At 45.4% G+C, this 14,773-nt stretch overlaps 1 protein-coding gene across 1 annotated transcript; it reads left to right on the top strand.

Annotated features, from left to right (window-relative positions):
- Window positions 1-1,661: 1,661 nt before the first annotated feature.
- calm1a (calmodulin 1a) lies at window positions 1,662-13,159 on the top strand. Its single transcript, XM_062522093.1, has 6 exons — window positions 1,662-1,796; window positions 7,282-7,312; window positions 8,060-8,203; window positions 10,101-10,207; window positions 10,682-10,817; window positions 11,407-13,159. Exons 1-6 carry the CDS (start codon window positions 1,794-1,796, stop codon window positions 11,433-11,435), a joined length of 450 nt encoding a protein of 149 aa, XP_062378077.1. The 5' UTR covers window positions 1,662-1,793; the 3' UTR covers window positions 11,436-13,159.
- The last annotated feature ends 1,614 nt before the right edge of the window (window positions 13,160-14,773 follow it).

The raw sequence follows: 14,773 nt of genomic DNA on the forward strand, positions 1-14,773 counted from the left end.
TTTAGGCTATAGGCTACACTTCACACTACACATCACTAACTTAGAAACAGCCTTCCCTATAATAATAAGCCTAATTGTCTATAGCAAAGTGGACGCACACCATCTAGCCTATTCAACGTTCAACTTGTCCCAAAATAGGCTACGAATAAAATTTTAGATGGACCTGTCTCTTCTCTGTTGTTTTAAATTCCGCGACGGTTTGCAAATAGTTCCGTGATATTTCCAGTGGCCAATCATTTTACACCACACATCCTCAAGGAGAGCCGTGAAGCTAATCTCTGTACCCTAAGCATACGAGACAACAAAATACTGTCAGTCGCAATTATTGTTTACCGATTATAATATGTTAACAACCAGAAGGATGTACAGCATAACCAACTATGGTTACCAATGATGTATTCTTACATCCACCACCAAAGCTAAATTGAGCGCCATTGCTTGACGCATTGCAGATCTAACGTAACCAATCACAGACCTCCTTACATGGAATATACTATTGCAGGTCTGGAGTAACCAATCGCGTAACCCCTCACAGAATTAGCCGCAATTTCTCCAGCATCAACAAAAGAGAGTAGACCACAACGTGCAACGTATTCTTCCGCCGAAATAACGTAGTCCCAAATTATAAAAAAAAAAATGTGTGTAGTCTTCAGGCCCATGCTTTTCAGTGAGGCATTTAACAGTCTATTCAAAGACGTTGACAGCATTGCGGTAAAATAATAAATATATATATAATGGTGTGTGTGTGTGTGTGTGTGTGTGTGTGTGTGTGTGTGTGTGTGTGTGTGTGTGTGTGTGCATGCGTGCGTGTGTGCATGCGTGTGTGTGTGTGTGTGTGTGTGTGTGTGTGTGTGTGTGTGTGTGTGTGTGTGTGTGTGTGTGTGTGTGTTTGTGTGTGTGTGTGTGTGCATGCGCGTGTTCGTGTGTGCGTGCATGCATGTTTGTGGTGTGTGTGTGTGTGTGTGTGTGTGAGAGAGAGAGAGAGAGAAATTTTGAAATGTTAAATATCACAAAATGTTGACTTCATCCATGAATTGCAATAGCTTTCTGATATGCTGCTGCACTGCTCCAGCTCTGGCACAACAGGCCGCTTTGAGGGAAATGCCCAGTCATAATCACTTAATTAACTGTTCCAGTATCCAACTGGTCATAATTATGTAGGCCTAACAAAGTTAGTGCAACATCATTATTTCAAATATGTCATTTAAAACAACAATGTATTTTTGATCTGATATTGACGTTTGTGACCATAGTCATATAAACCTACCTTCAAATGAATAGCATATTACTAAAAATAAAAATGAGATTGTCAAATTGAAACCAACATAGTAGGCCTAAAGCCATCTCCAGGAGGTCAAATGTCCATAATAAAAACTTTATTAGGTTAGACTGTAAGTGGGGCCTATAATTCCATAAAGAGTGTTTTTCTGTTTTCTGGAATCATACTGTGAATTTGAATGTTCTTGAAGGTGGTTTTTGATAAGGTGTTTTTCACCAATTGATCAAATATACCTTCTGATGTTTTTTTTTTTTTTTTTTTTTTTTTTCGCGCAGTGCTGGGACACTGCATTAGCCTAGTTGAAATGAGAAGGGGGAGGGTTATGAACTGCGTTCTGCAGTGGGGATATACGGAAGTGAGTGAACCGGGACTGCGCGGCGGAGGAATACACGCACTTATATAGCCCACAGAGCGCTTGTGACACACATCCTCAGTTGTGTGATAGAGATTTAGACGAGAGCCCATCGCCCTTGTAGAGTAGCTTGTGAAGACCGACCCATAAATACCGTCAGAAATGGTATGTACCCTGTTTATGTAACACTTATTTATACTCAGTCAATTCAACATTTTTTGTTCTAAAGGAATAGATTACGAAGACTGCATATTTGAAGGCTTCGTGTTACAAGTTGGATCTCGCGCATTAGGCTATAGCAGTGCTTCCTAGAAAGATTCGGAGCCTTGGCTAACTTAACGTTGGCTATTTTATTTAGCGTTTTCCCATTGGGCATAATGTGTTTACATCTTAAAGGTTGCGCATGTTGTGTTGGGTGGGTGGTGTCACTGCAAACGAGTGCATTTCTTTTGATACTGGATTTGTTCGGGTTACATTGAATCTTTGCTAAAAAAGAGACTTCTCCTATGCGGTAGCCTAACACTTGGCACCCATGTTCCAAACGAGACTAGTTAGAGCACGACTAGCAAGCTATCGCTAGCTATCTTAGCAAAGTTATATGTTTGAGATATTCAGGAAGCGGCGAGTTTTGCATCTTTGAATGAATGAAACTAGTGTAATAATAACAAGAGCGGTACGAATATGTACAGGTACCTTATTTCACTAAAGATTCAGTGGGGTAAATTGTCCAGTGAGAACAAGACAGGCGGTTAACGTCACATTTGAGGTTCCCTTGGACCTAACTTAAATGACAAGGCAAGCTGCAAGTCAACTTGGCTACTGCTAGCTATTCAGCTAGGTAACATTACGTTAGTCCTCGTCTGTTTATGTGCTAAGGCCATTCAAGTTCCTCAGGTTTGGTGTTTGCATGTGTTTTAGCTAACTAGTTGGCTGGAAATTGCAGATAAAGATAGATCTGGGCTTAACACAACGTCTTCAACGCGATATGAGCGGTCTTGTTAAGTTACCACATCTGGACAACGTACTGTAACGTTAGCTGGACAACATGAAATGACGCTGGATAATGTGAATCTGTGCAAATTGGTAATCATTAATATTGTCAACCAATGTTATCTTCTGCTACTCTTTAATTTGCAACGGTATGGACAGGATAGAACACGAGAAACTGCAAACAGTCGTCATTACGACGTGAATACTTGTGTTGCTGGCTATCCGTTGAGCTGCCCGCTAAATTTATTCGATGGATAAGTTACGACATCATTCGCATTGACTGCTTGTTGACAGTCTGAGAAACGACGTATCAGATGTTTCACTACACATTTTCCAATTCTGTTTATGTCCGATAACTTAATGTCTGATCAATTTAATATATTTGCAAATGACCATTGATGAATCGCTGGCCATTCTCTCTGACGTCTTTTACCAAGCAACACCCATCTAATAGCCTACTGCTGATATTTTAGAAAGACTCGCGCCATCTTCATGGATGCTGAGCTAATTGCGTTGTGTAACTAACCAAATGACGCACCAAAAGCACAAATTGAATCCAAGTTGTTATGATGTTTCAAAACCTCCGTTGTTTCCGTGGCACAAACACGTTTTCAATGCACTCCTGTGGTTTGCTCCCTGCTTGGTCATGCGCCGCGGGCAGATCTGCCGTGCGCCGTCGGTTGTTTTGGAAGAACTGCGTCCTCGCTCCATAGACTGTCGGAGGGCGTGTTGCGCGTCCAGTCAGGTCGTGGATTCTGCTTAGCCCATTTGAGTTTATGCGCCTGTGTGAGACGAAGGTTTTTTTTTCCACACTGGTCCCCGCGATAGCCTCGGGGTCCCTGACCCAACTACTCCTGGAGTCAAGCCATGGGAGTGCGTGCGTCGCCATGAAGTGAACTGATGTGCATTTCCATGCAGCAGGGATAGAAGCTTGGTCGCTGCGCATCCTCCAAGTGTTGATCCGCGGGTCCATAAGAAAACACCAAACGTGTTTTATCTTCTTCTGATGTAGCAATGTGCGTTGTATGGTCAATTACCACAATGCACGTTGCATCATGCATGCACAGCGACAGACAGACATAGTACATGTCTTGTGCATTTGTATGCAAGTGTTGATTGATTAGGGTTGCAACTAAGGATTATTTTCATAGTCAATTAATCCATCAATTATTTTCCTGGATTAATCGAGTAGGCCTAATTGATTTATCGGTGGTAAAATGAGTGTTTCTCAAAGACCAAGAATAGTTGGCAATTGAATCTAATAGTGCACAACTATTCAGTTAATTGTTGCAGTCCTAGTGTTGATCTGAATGGCAGCCTATTCCTTGCAATGGGAAACCTTGTGAAGTCGAATTAAGTGGTCACTTTAACATTATTATTTTCCTCTCAAAAAAATATGGATGCGGTATGGATGTTAGATTTGTGTCATTTGTGTGTGTCTTAGGTCATCTACAAGTGCAAGGTGTAGCCTATTTATGCCCACTGGGCTTGTGTGCTAAATTGTGTCATGTAATGGAGTCGGGGGTTATATCTTCACATCTGTCTTTAGTGGATTTGGCTTGGGAATGCATGATCCACACATAATAGCAGGGAGGCAAGGGTGTTAGTGTGTGGGAAGGTCATTACGGTTCAGTGGGTCCCCCCCCTCCTCCTCCGTCACATTGGCAGCGCTGTGGCAAACTCCCCTCAGGGGCTGCCCTGCAAACGTGGTGTGAAAGTGGCAATACCACGCTGATTATCAGCCCACGAGCCACCAGCTCACTGGGCCTGCAGTTCAGCTGTGTGTGTGTGTGTGTGTGTGTGTGTGTGTGTGTGCGCGATTCCATCCCAGTGCTGCTAGCTCATGCCCACAGAGCATCTCCAAAATTGAGGCCAGATTCCAGGCGATGTTGCGCAGCACTTTTGTATCCAGGCCAGATTCCTGGCAGCAGTGGGTGGTGTGTGTGTATGTGTGTGTATGTGTGTGAGATGGGGTGTGTGTGTGTGTGTGTGTGTGTGTGAGTGAGTGAGTGAGTGTGCGCGCTGGAGAGTGCCTGACCTGGCAAGAGTCCAACACTGGAGCTGTGGTGCAGAGGAAGACATGGCCCCACTCTGGAGAGAGGAGAGAGAAATGGACAGGGAGCACAGTAGTTCCCTTCTTCTGCATCTTCAAAGGAAATCCGCCATACTCCGTATGGAACATTTTGAGTCAGAATAGATACTTGAGCACGGCTTATAAGGATCTTGCTGTGTCTTGTCCTCCTCATCCTAGACTCGAGAGAGGTCTGACAGGAGTTGGAGAATGATTCTGGACAGCAGAGTTGAGCTAGCCTAATCAACAGAGGCTTTCCCTCTTTAGCCAAATGAAACCCACGATGCCAGCCCACATTAAGTGGAGTGGTCAGATACTGCCAGCAGGCCATATGTAAAGGAGATGACCAGCAGAATGGGTAACACTAGTGGCAGGGAGACCAGGAGGCTAGTGGACAGACAGGTAGGCCCAGAGAAGAGGGGTGAAGACATCCAGGGGGCAGGCAGCTGAGGCACACGTTTTGATTTGGAGCTGTCAGCTGTCAGAACTCTATCCACTGGCACCGTCCACCCGGTGGCCAGCCTGACCTAATATGTGCCCGCCCCTGGCGGAGCACCAGCGTGTCGTCCCCTCCTGCTTTCACGGTGGCAAGGAGGGGTCAGAATCGGACAAATCTGAGCTCGAGTCACGGAAACGGATCTTCCCGTGATGGTGAAACCGATGCCGAGCCGCTGACAGCCTAGATTGCGGACGGCGGGGGACAACCAAGGCCCCAACCTGATCCGACAGACATCCGTTGGGCCTTTGCCGATTCCCCCACCCCCCCGCTGACAGCCAGACACCTAATACAATACAGCCCTCAATGCATCAGCAGGAGGTAGCAGCAGCAATCCAGACCTGGGCATAGATGGGTGTCAAAATACTGGCAAGCCGCTGGGCTCTCACTCCGCTCTCTCTCTCTCTCTCTTCCTCTCTCTCTTTCTTTCTCACTCGTTCATTCTTTCTCTGTCCTCGGCCACCTGCTGCCTCTCGAAGGCTGGGTTCAGACCGGTCACTCTGGAGAGAAGCGAGAGAAGGAGGGCGAGGAGAGGAACAAAAGAGGGGAAAGTAGGGCAAGCGTTTGAGCGCACCGAGGACTAAAGATCTCCAGCTGTGGTCGTTTTAAGATCTCCGCGCAAAACCCTGCCCCTGCCCCCCCTACCCTCGCTCCCCAAAAAAATGAGAAAGATGCACCCCAAGAAGGCGGCTATGTACGCCGTGGAGGAGGACTCGCTGGTCACGCTGTCCATGGTGTACGAGCTGCTGGACCAGCAGCAGTACTTCTACAAGGAGCTGGTGGAGCTGCAGGAGCGCAACTACAAGTCCTTCCTGCAGATGCTGGTGGAGTCCAGCAACGGGCGCGTGGACGCCGTGGTCAAGGAGCTGCAGGACCTCAAGCGCGGCCTGCAGTCCAGCCGCGCCGAGCTGGCGGAGGCGCGGCGCGAGGGCCGCCAGACGGCCAAGCGCGCCGAGGGCCTGGCCGAGGGGCTGGTCATGGTGCGCACGGCGCTGGACGGCCTGGCGGGCAGGAAGGGAGTGGGGACTGGAGGAGGCGTCGCCGGCGGAGTCGGGGGTGGGGGTGTAGCGGGCGGCGGTGGCGGTGGTGGTGGTGCTGTCGGCGGTAGGGGTGCTGCTGGTGGTGGAGGAGGAGGTTGTGGGGTTGGGGGGGGAGCTGGACGTGGAGCGGTCAAGCCGCCAGAAGCCAAGCCCGCAAGGGGATACCAGAACGAGCCCAAGGCTAAGAGGCTGGTGGCCGACCTGACTGCGATTCAGTTCGACAACATCCAGGTCCAGACCTGTTGGCTGCTATAGAAAGGAGAAAGTATAACTTTTGAGTACAGAGAGGCTTACATGAATGATTACAGGGAATGTTAGGACCCACAACATTATCGTCAGATCTGTTGTAGATGGTAGTTTCTGGTCGGTTGAGTGAAACCTCCCGTTAGAGTGGGGACATTCAATGCCGTTTGCATGACACCCTTTAGTACAACTGATGACTGTTTTTTTAAATGAGCATCACAAAAGATTAACTTGGACAGAGTGAAGCACCATGTAAAGTGACACAGCAGTATTGGATAGCTACTGTAGTTAGGAAAATGTCCTTTTTTCAGGGAAACCTGGAAACTATGTGTGTGCGTGATGTCCTGCTCAGCCTCGCTGATGCAATAGGCATTCCTCCTGACTGATAAGAGATGGCCTCTAATTTGCAGGGAGAGGGGAATGTGCACAGTGATTAAAGAGGTAGTGGGTCTTTTGTAAAGCAGTTTGCATCGGTCGTGTCTGCAGAGGCTGGGTGTGCTTCATGAAAAGGTCAGTCATCAGAGGGAGGCATCGGTGCAGGGAAATAGTGTGGTTGAAACACAAGGAAAACCACAGCGGTTTTATTTTCAGTTGCGCCATGTCATCCTCCAAAAATCGTCTGTGTGTGTGTGTATGGGAGATGTTGAAAATCCTTGAATTCCTATGAATTCCTCTCCTACAGTATATGCAAAAGTTTGTTGAGCCCTTTGAAGCAAAGCCTGATTAATATTTTTCTCTCCCCTTCTTTCTCTCCACCTCTCTCTCTCCCCCCCTCTCTCCCTCTCTCTCTCCCCCTCCTTCTCCTCACAGGCCGACCAGCTAACAGAAGAGCAGATTGCTGGTGAGTACATGTGTAGAAAAGGCTGTCTGCACTTTTTTTTTTTCTGTCTTTGTCTGCGAGTGAATAATTCACTTGACTGAGCTGCCTGTGTGTGTGTATGTGTGTGTGTGTGTGTGGCTCATCACTGATTAAGCCCATCTATCAGTGCTTAACACGCCCCTTTATCAGTGGCTAATGAGCACTGTCTGAGATTAATACTAGTGATTAAGGCAGTCCATTAGAGGGCCTGTGTGGGGATCCATTTAGACTGCTGTTGATGTTTCCTGCCCGGGATGCAAGAAATTGGGACATGCAGCCAGCGATCTGAGCGCGCTGAAATATTTATCAATAATCTTACTGCTCCACATCCTGCAGTGCTCCGCACACTAAGTACGGAGCCGCAAGCATCCGCAGAACTTTGGAGTCGGAGTTTTTTGGCGGAGGGGGTGTGTGTTGTTTTGAGAGGGACTTGCATTCCTGTTACCTGCAGCAAGATTCTGTACCAGTTTTCTTAAGATTAGATTCCAGCAGTTTATCTTGCAGTATTTTTCCATGCTTTTTCTTTGAAGTGTGAATGAATTGTTGATCCCCCTTCATGCTTTTTTTTTCTTACTGATGTGGGTCCTCGCTTTATCTTGCTGGCTCTCCCTATCTTTTTGCACTGCCCTCTATCCCCCTATCTCTCTCTCTCTATCTATCTATCTCTCTCTCTCTCTCTGTCTCTCTCAATTTACTAAAACCTCTCTCTCTCTCTCCCTCTGCGCACAGAGTTTAAGGAGGCTTTCTCCTTGTTCGACAAGGACGGCGACGGCACCATCACGACCAAAGAGTTGGGCACGGTGATGCGCTCGCTGGGCCAGAACCCCACCGAGGCCGAGCTGCAGGACATGATCAACGAGGTGGACGCAGACGGTGAGTGGGACGAGGTCGAGGCAGTAGCGAGCCTCAGGGCGAGACTACCCCCAACTCAATGACCCTTCCCCAGTGACCAGCACGTGAGGGGAGTTTAGAGACGTAACGCTGACATTGCTGAAGGGGATGTTTGTTGGAAGAAGTAGGCTACTGGAGGAAATGGTGGAGGTAATTCTCCCCTGCAGGGTTGTGGCATTGACTGCAGATGGTGATTGCAATGTCTTTAAGCAGTCAAATTAAGCCTACCTTACACTGACACGATTTGGGAAAGATTCTTGAAAGATTGTAGTCTTTTAACTAATGCCCCTCATTCAAGCTTTACTCAAAAGACTACAATCTTTCAAGCATCTTTCCCAAATCTTGTCAGTGTACAACTGAGTAAGGATAATGGAGCATCATGGCCACAGGAGAAGATCCTCTGTGTGTGTGTGTGTGTGTGTGAGAGAGTGTGTGTGTGTGTGTGAGAGTGTGTGAGAGTGTGTGTGAGTGAGTGAGTGATTGAGGTGTGCCTTCATCACCCGTTGCTCATCTCTCCAGCTCTATGTGGGTCAGACTGCAGCAAAGCCGGTTGAATAACTGCAGGTAATAATGGGCCTATGAATCCCTTACGTAATCCACCTTCCTCCCGGTGCAGCCCTGCCGCACACACACTCGCTCCACATGCCCCCGGGGGGGGAATAATCAAACATGCCTCTGCGCCTCGCTCCATACCCAAGTACCCACACATTATTAACACTGTTCACACAGCAAAGAGCAGCAGTTGGACACACACACACACACACATGCACACGCATGCACGCACACACACACACACACAAGGGACACATAGTTGGCCAATCACCTTAATGGCCTTGGGGAATAATGTGACACACTCACAATCACACACCCTTACACAAACGAATACACACACACACACACAAACACACACACACTCTCACTTATACACATCCCTGTCAAATGGACCATTGCATAACTGTCCAAACACAGTAATTTATAGGTTGCACACACACACACATACACACACACACACACACACACACACACACTGCACTCTGGGAGTAGTGAGCAGTCCCAGCGCGTGTCCCATGGGGCGGTGAGTGTTGAGTGCACACAGGGGAGCGCCGACCCCAGGAGCCAGCTGGGTGTAGCTAATCTCCCCATTCTCATGCGCTCCTATGCTAATAAGAACAACAGTCTATATTACGCGCACATCTGCACACGGGCACCCAGCCTTTCTGCTGCTCTATGGTGCACTTCACTAAGAGTTTTTAGTCGTTGTTATATCTTATTGGTGGGCTTCAACAACTAAGGATGCATCATTCTGTAGTTGGTGAAGCTAGCAGTCCACCACCCTAGCAGTTGGAGAGGTGGAGCAGGGGTCCACCATCAGAGCTGTCGGAGACTGGGTTAGATATGAGGAAATGCTAATATCTTATCATTTGGTTGAACAACAATTATACGTTACCATGTTTTATTTAGCAAGACAAATGTCACTAATTGTGGATAGTAATTTGGGGATCCTGTTCAGTTGGTAGTATTGAGTGATTCTCTAATATATTTTGCAATATTGTAATACCTTGCTATTTTGTTCTTCACCCCTTACAAGCAAGACCATTCAACCCATCCTCCATTTTGTGTAACAGCAATATAGATCCATGCTGCTGTTGTGTTGCTAAAATATCCCCATCCCCCTCACCCCCTCTCCTTTTCTGATGTTGTGTCCATGGCCTTCATGTGCAATCCACCTTAGGGCCTTTGGCCGCATAATGCACTTTCAACATCCTGTATGGAACCATAGGACAGAAGAGCACAGTGCATTCTCTGTTCCATCCCCATGGGCACGGCGTATGTGATGTGAATGTGTTCTCTCTCTCTCTCTCTCTCTCTCTCTCTCTAGGAAACGGCACCATTGACTTCCCAGAGTTCCTCACCATGATGGCCAGGAAAATGAAGGACACAGACAGCGAGGAGGAGATCCGTGAGGCCTTCAGAGTGTTTGACAAGGTGAGACTTTGGTGTGGGTGGATGTCTGGTGGTGGGGTGGGGTGGGGTGGGAGGTCATGGACATTGACAAGACCAGATAAGGGTTTTTTCATCACTTAGATAGCCAAGATAATGGCCTTCCTACAGCTACTTGCATGGTGTTCGCCATGTTAGAATGTGATTATAGGCCTATCTGAGATTTGGCACATTAGTGCAGATAAGATTATGAGTCAGGCTGTGTGTTAAAATTGCTCCGGTCAAGTAAATGGGAGCAGTCTATGAAGGGGAATGTGCAGTCCCTCATCACTCTTGACCTTCAGTGGTTGGGCCAACATTTTGTTAGAGCGTTCAGCGTCTTTGGCGGAGTAGATCTATCCAAGACATTCAAAATGTGGTGAAGCATCATTTGATTAGCACACACACACACACAGACACACACCTACACACACACACATTCTGCAGCTTCTATCTCATACACATGCTATTCTGTCTCAGGACGGGAACGGCTACATCAGTGCAGCAGAGCTGCGTCATGTCATGACCAACCTGGGCGAGAAGCTGACGGACGAGGAGGTGGACGAGATGATCAGAGAAGCCGACATCGACGGAGACGGACAAGTCAACTACGAAGGTGAGGATTCCCCGACCTTGTCTTTTGTAATGCTTTTGTAAAGGATGTCTCGGTCTAGGCTGTTAGTCGCTGCTGTCTCAGGCTTTATATGAAGGACAAGCATTCTGTACTTGGGGTTCTTGATAACATCTGAAAGCACCTCAGTGTGGGCATTACTTTCCTTATGATTAAGTCACAGGCACATGTGTGTGTGCATTTCATTTTGACCGTCTGTGAGTAGAGTGAGTAGGCTATCGCTGGAAAGGTCCAGAAATGTGACCCAATATTGGCAGAAGCCATTGATCCATTTGGCTATTACTTTGGTACTGGAATCATCCATCATCTTGGACATGTACACTTGCTGTCTTTCAGTTTGATAGGACCGTATCTGTTTCTGGAATAGCACTGTTTTCCCAGTTGGCCATAGATGTTCGTTTCTCGAACACATTTAGTCCAGATCTAGTCTTGCTTTTGTTAGCAGAGTAGTTGATACTATTGATCGTAACGGGCCATCTCTGGGTTTGGCTTAGTCTTGGAGTATTGTGATGTGATGAATAATTGGAAATCTTTGGTCTAATGTTTTTTTTTTTTCTGTCTTGTTTCTCCACAGAATTTGTACAAATGATGACGGCAAAGTGAAGTGCCCCTGTCCTCTCCCGACCTCCTTAGAAAAAAAAGAGAAAAAAAAATCAGTCAAATGTTTTACTTACCTCTTGCAAAAATATTCATCTATTCATACTGTTTCTGTATAGAAAATATAACTGAATGTTAAAAATTTAAAAAATGTCCTTTAAAAAGCAAAAAAGACATAAAAAAGACAAAAAATTAATGTTGAAAAGACGAAAAAAAAAAATCAAACAACAAAAACGATCTGCATGTACTGACTAGTGGTCCTGTTCCAGACGATCAAGCTTAGATCATCCGTAAAGACTACAGAATACTCTTAATCTATACCAATAACCCACAAGCTACAGGAGCCCGACGCGAGCGCACAGCTCCCACTGCTGAACTGGTTCCATATGCTACTCATGGCAGTGTTTGGGTTGGCCGTTCTGTCCTCTTTCTCCTCTACAATCTCATTTTTCTTTCTTTCTTTCTTCCTTTCTTTCTTTCTTTCTTTCTTTCTTTCTTTTCCCTCGTTCTTTCTGTTGTTGGTGCATGCAGCTTGAGACTGGAGCCGTAGTCTGGACAGTCCGTTGGCATCGTCCATTTCCTGCTGGTGTTTTGATTGGTTGTTTGTGGAGGTGGGGTGTGGTTCTGGGTGGGGGTGTGGTCTGGTAGACTGAGAAGTCTTGGGTTTGGGCTGAGGCGGTGTGTTCACGTGCTGGTCGGACAATGGGAAGTAGACAAGCTCCAAAGTCAAACCCATTAACTGCGTCATATTCTTGTGCTTTTTGATTGGAGAGTGAAACAGAACATTGATGACAAAGGTTCCAAAAAACATTTTTTTTTCAGACTTTTAAATAATTTTCTTTATTTTTTAATGAAGGCAATAAGATCTACACATGAGCTCATGGTCATCACAGGCGGACTGTTCTCCTTTTTTCCTGTTGTTGACTGTTGCAGAATTGAAACCTTCCTCAGATTACGAATCATGAAGGATCATATCCTCCATACTCAGAACTTGTGTAGCATAAAGAATCCCAAACAACTAGCATACAAAGCATTTTGAGTTGAGTTTTGTCCGACTTTGATTGGCGTTCATGCAACTCCCAAGCAAGAAACTCCATATTTTTTATTTTGTCCGATAGTGTGTGAACGCACCAAGACTTGATGAAATTGCAGTGAGCGTGGGGGGTGGGGAGGGGATGTTGTAATGTATGAATGGGACCTGTGCAGTTTGCTTAAATAATTCTAAAAAAAAGAAACTTAAGAGATATTTTTAAGAAAATGGAGCATTTATCAAAAAAAGGCAAAAAAAAAATCTATATAGAAGTTTTAAAAACAAAAATGACATGTTTGGCATGTTAGGAAATATTTGGAGTTTTGTTTTTCATGTGCATTGAGCTGTACTGGAGAGGAGTGAAGGGTTGGGAGTATGGAGGGGGACTTTAGTCTTCAGATTTGGGAAACCTCGCACATCTGAGTGGGGAACGTCCTTAAGTTTCTTTGGGCTAGGGGAGACACGGTTGTACCACGAGCATCTTTTTTTGTTTGTTTGTTTGTTCTTGCATTTTTTGTTTTCTGTTTTTATTTTTTTGTTTTGTTTTATTTTCCTCACAAGATCTCAGATCTGCAAGTCTCTGCAGAGGTTTCTATCTCTGTGTCTTCTCATCTTTTTGAGTTCAGGTTATGTTCATTCCAAGTTGTACATGCTAGTCTTTTAATTGTTTTTTCCAATAAAAAAACATGAACTTCAACAAGCATAATGGTTGTGTCTTCACTGTTCTTCTATTGTATGTATAGGGCAGCCTCAGAATAGGTCAAGTGATGCATCCATTTTCTTTTAGCCATAGCCCATCACTGCTCTGTGCATGGTCTGTCTGTTTCTACCGATATCTGCCCATTCACCTTCTAATGCAGATGTATTAGGAAATCTTAACCCTTATGTTGTCCTTGGGGTCAATTTGACCCCAAGCAGTGTTTAACATCATAAAATATATGGTTCACTTTTTTTGTTTTGCTTCAAGTTTCATGACTTTTCCTTATTTGAAGGGTACAACAGAGTAAACATGAAATTTGCACAAAAATATGTTTCCAATGTCCTGTAAAAAAAATAGTTACGTTGGTGGTATTGGGGTCAATTTGACCCCATTTTTATGAAACATGATGAAAATGAATATTTGACAAATTATGGATATTATTATTGTAATAGTATGAGAACATGTAGCTATTATCATTATTTCATATACAAGTACATATTACATATAAGTTATTTTGGCAGGTCTGAAAAAGTCCAAAAAGTCAGCCTTTGGGCTGTTGACACTGGATTGGCCATATTGCCAGTCAGGGTTCCAGGGTTCATAAAGGGGTGTGGGGGGGTGGGATTGTTTTGTAGGGCTTTTGATAGTGGTTATTACACTCTTGTTAAGTACCTACCACAAAAAAAAATTGGGTAAAAAAAATTATTTTAATCATTTTTGAGAGTTTTTTGTAGCTGGGGTCAAATTGACCCCAAGGACAACGAACGTCGTAAGATTTTAGGACAACATGAGGGTTAAGGGAACAAATATGGGCCTCTTGTCCACATGCTTCATCCATGTTTGATAGCCTATACATGTTTCATTGTAAAGAGTGCTTTCTTGGCCTTGAGAAAGCTGACCCAAGACCCTAACCATGCACCGGATGATCAATTGGAAAATGTAACGCTGGAAGGCTGCATATGAATATTGATATTGAGGAGACCTTTGATCGTTGAAGTCCATGGATGTGAGCTCTGGCAGCTTTTATTGACAGTATCTCATTAGACCGGAACGGTTAACTCCCCACTCTATATGCACAGTGCTGTGTGAGGTCCGTCACCTACAGCGTATATACTGTATAAATACACGAGTGCCAGGGCTTCTTCTATTTCGCTCCCCTTAAAGAATGTCTTTGGAGATTGGGTTGGTTGCCAGGGCAACGGCATGGAGCAGGAGCGGTGGATGAGGGGGATTTGAAGGAAGACTCGTGGGAGTTGAGCCAAGGTAGCGGTGCTTACAGCAGCGTCTGCCGCCACTGCTGCTGAGAAAACCACCCATTCTCTCCATCCACCGTGCCTCTACATTCCCTCTCCTCTCCCCTCCATCTTTCATGTCCTCCTTTTTCATGCTCTTTCAGATTTTACTAAATGCTCTTTACCCAATAAGCACACAATTTTCTATACGATCTATCATTATGAATCTTGAAACTCAGAAGCATGTTGTGAGGTTGTGAATTGTAAAGCACAATTCTCTCGTGTCCTCGGATACTGTAAGACTTATTCAAAATGTGAAATTATGTAAAAGCCAGTGCAGTCCTTTAGTAACAGCTGAACTCCACCAAGCTCCGTTCTCTCA

The sequence above is a fragment of the Sardina pilchardus genome, chromosome 20, assembly GCF_963854185.1.
Source record: "Sardina pilchardus chromosome 20, fSarPil1.1, whole genome shotgun sequence".
In the NCBI taxonomy this organism is placed as follows: Eukaryota; Metazoa; Chordata; class Actinopteri; order Clupeiformes; family Clupeidae; genus Sardina; species Sardina pilchardus.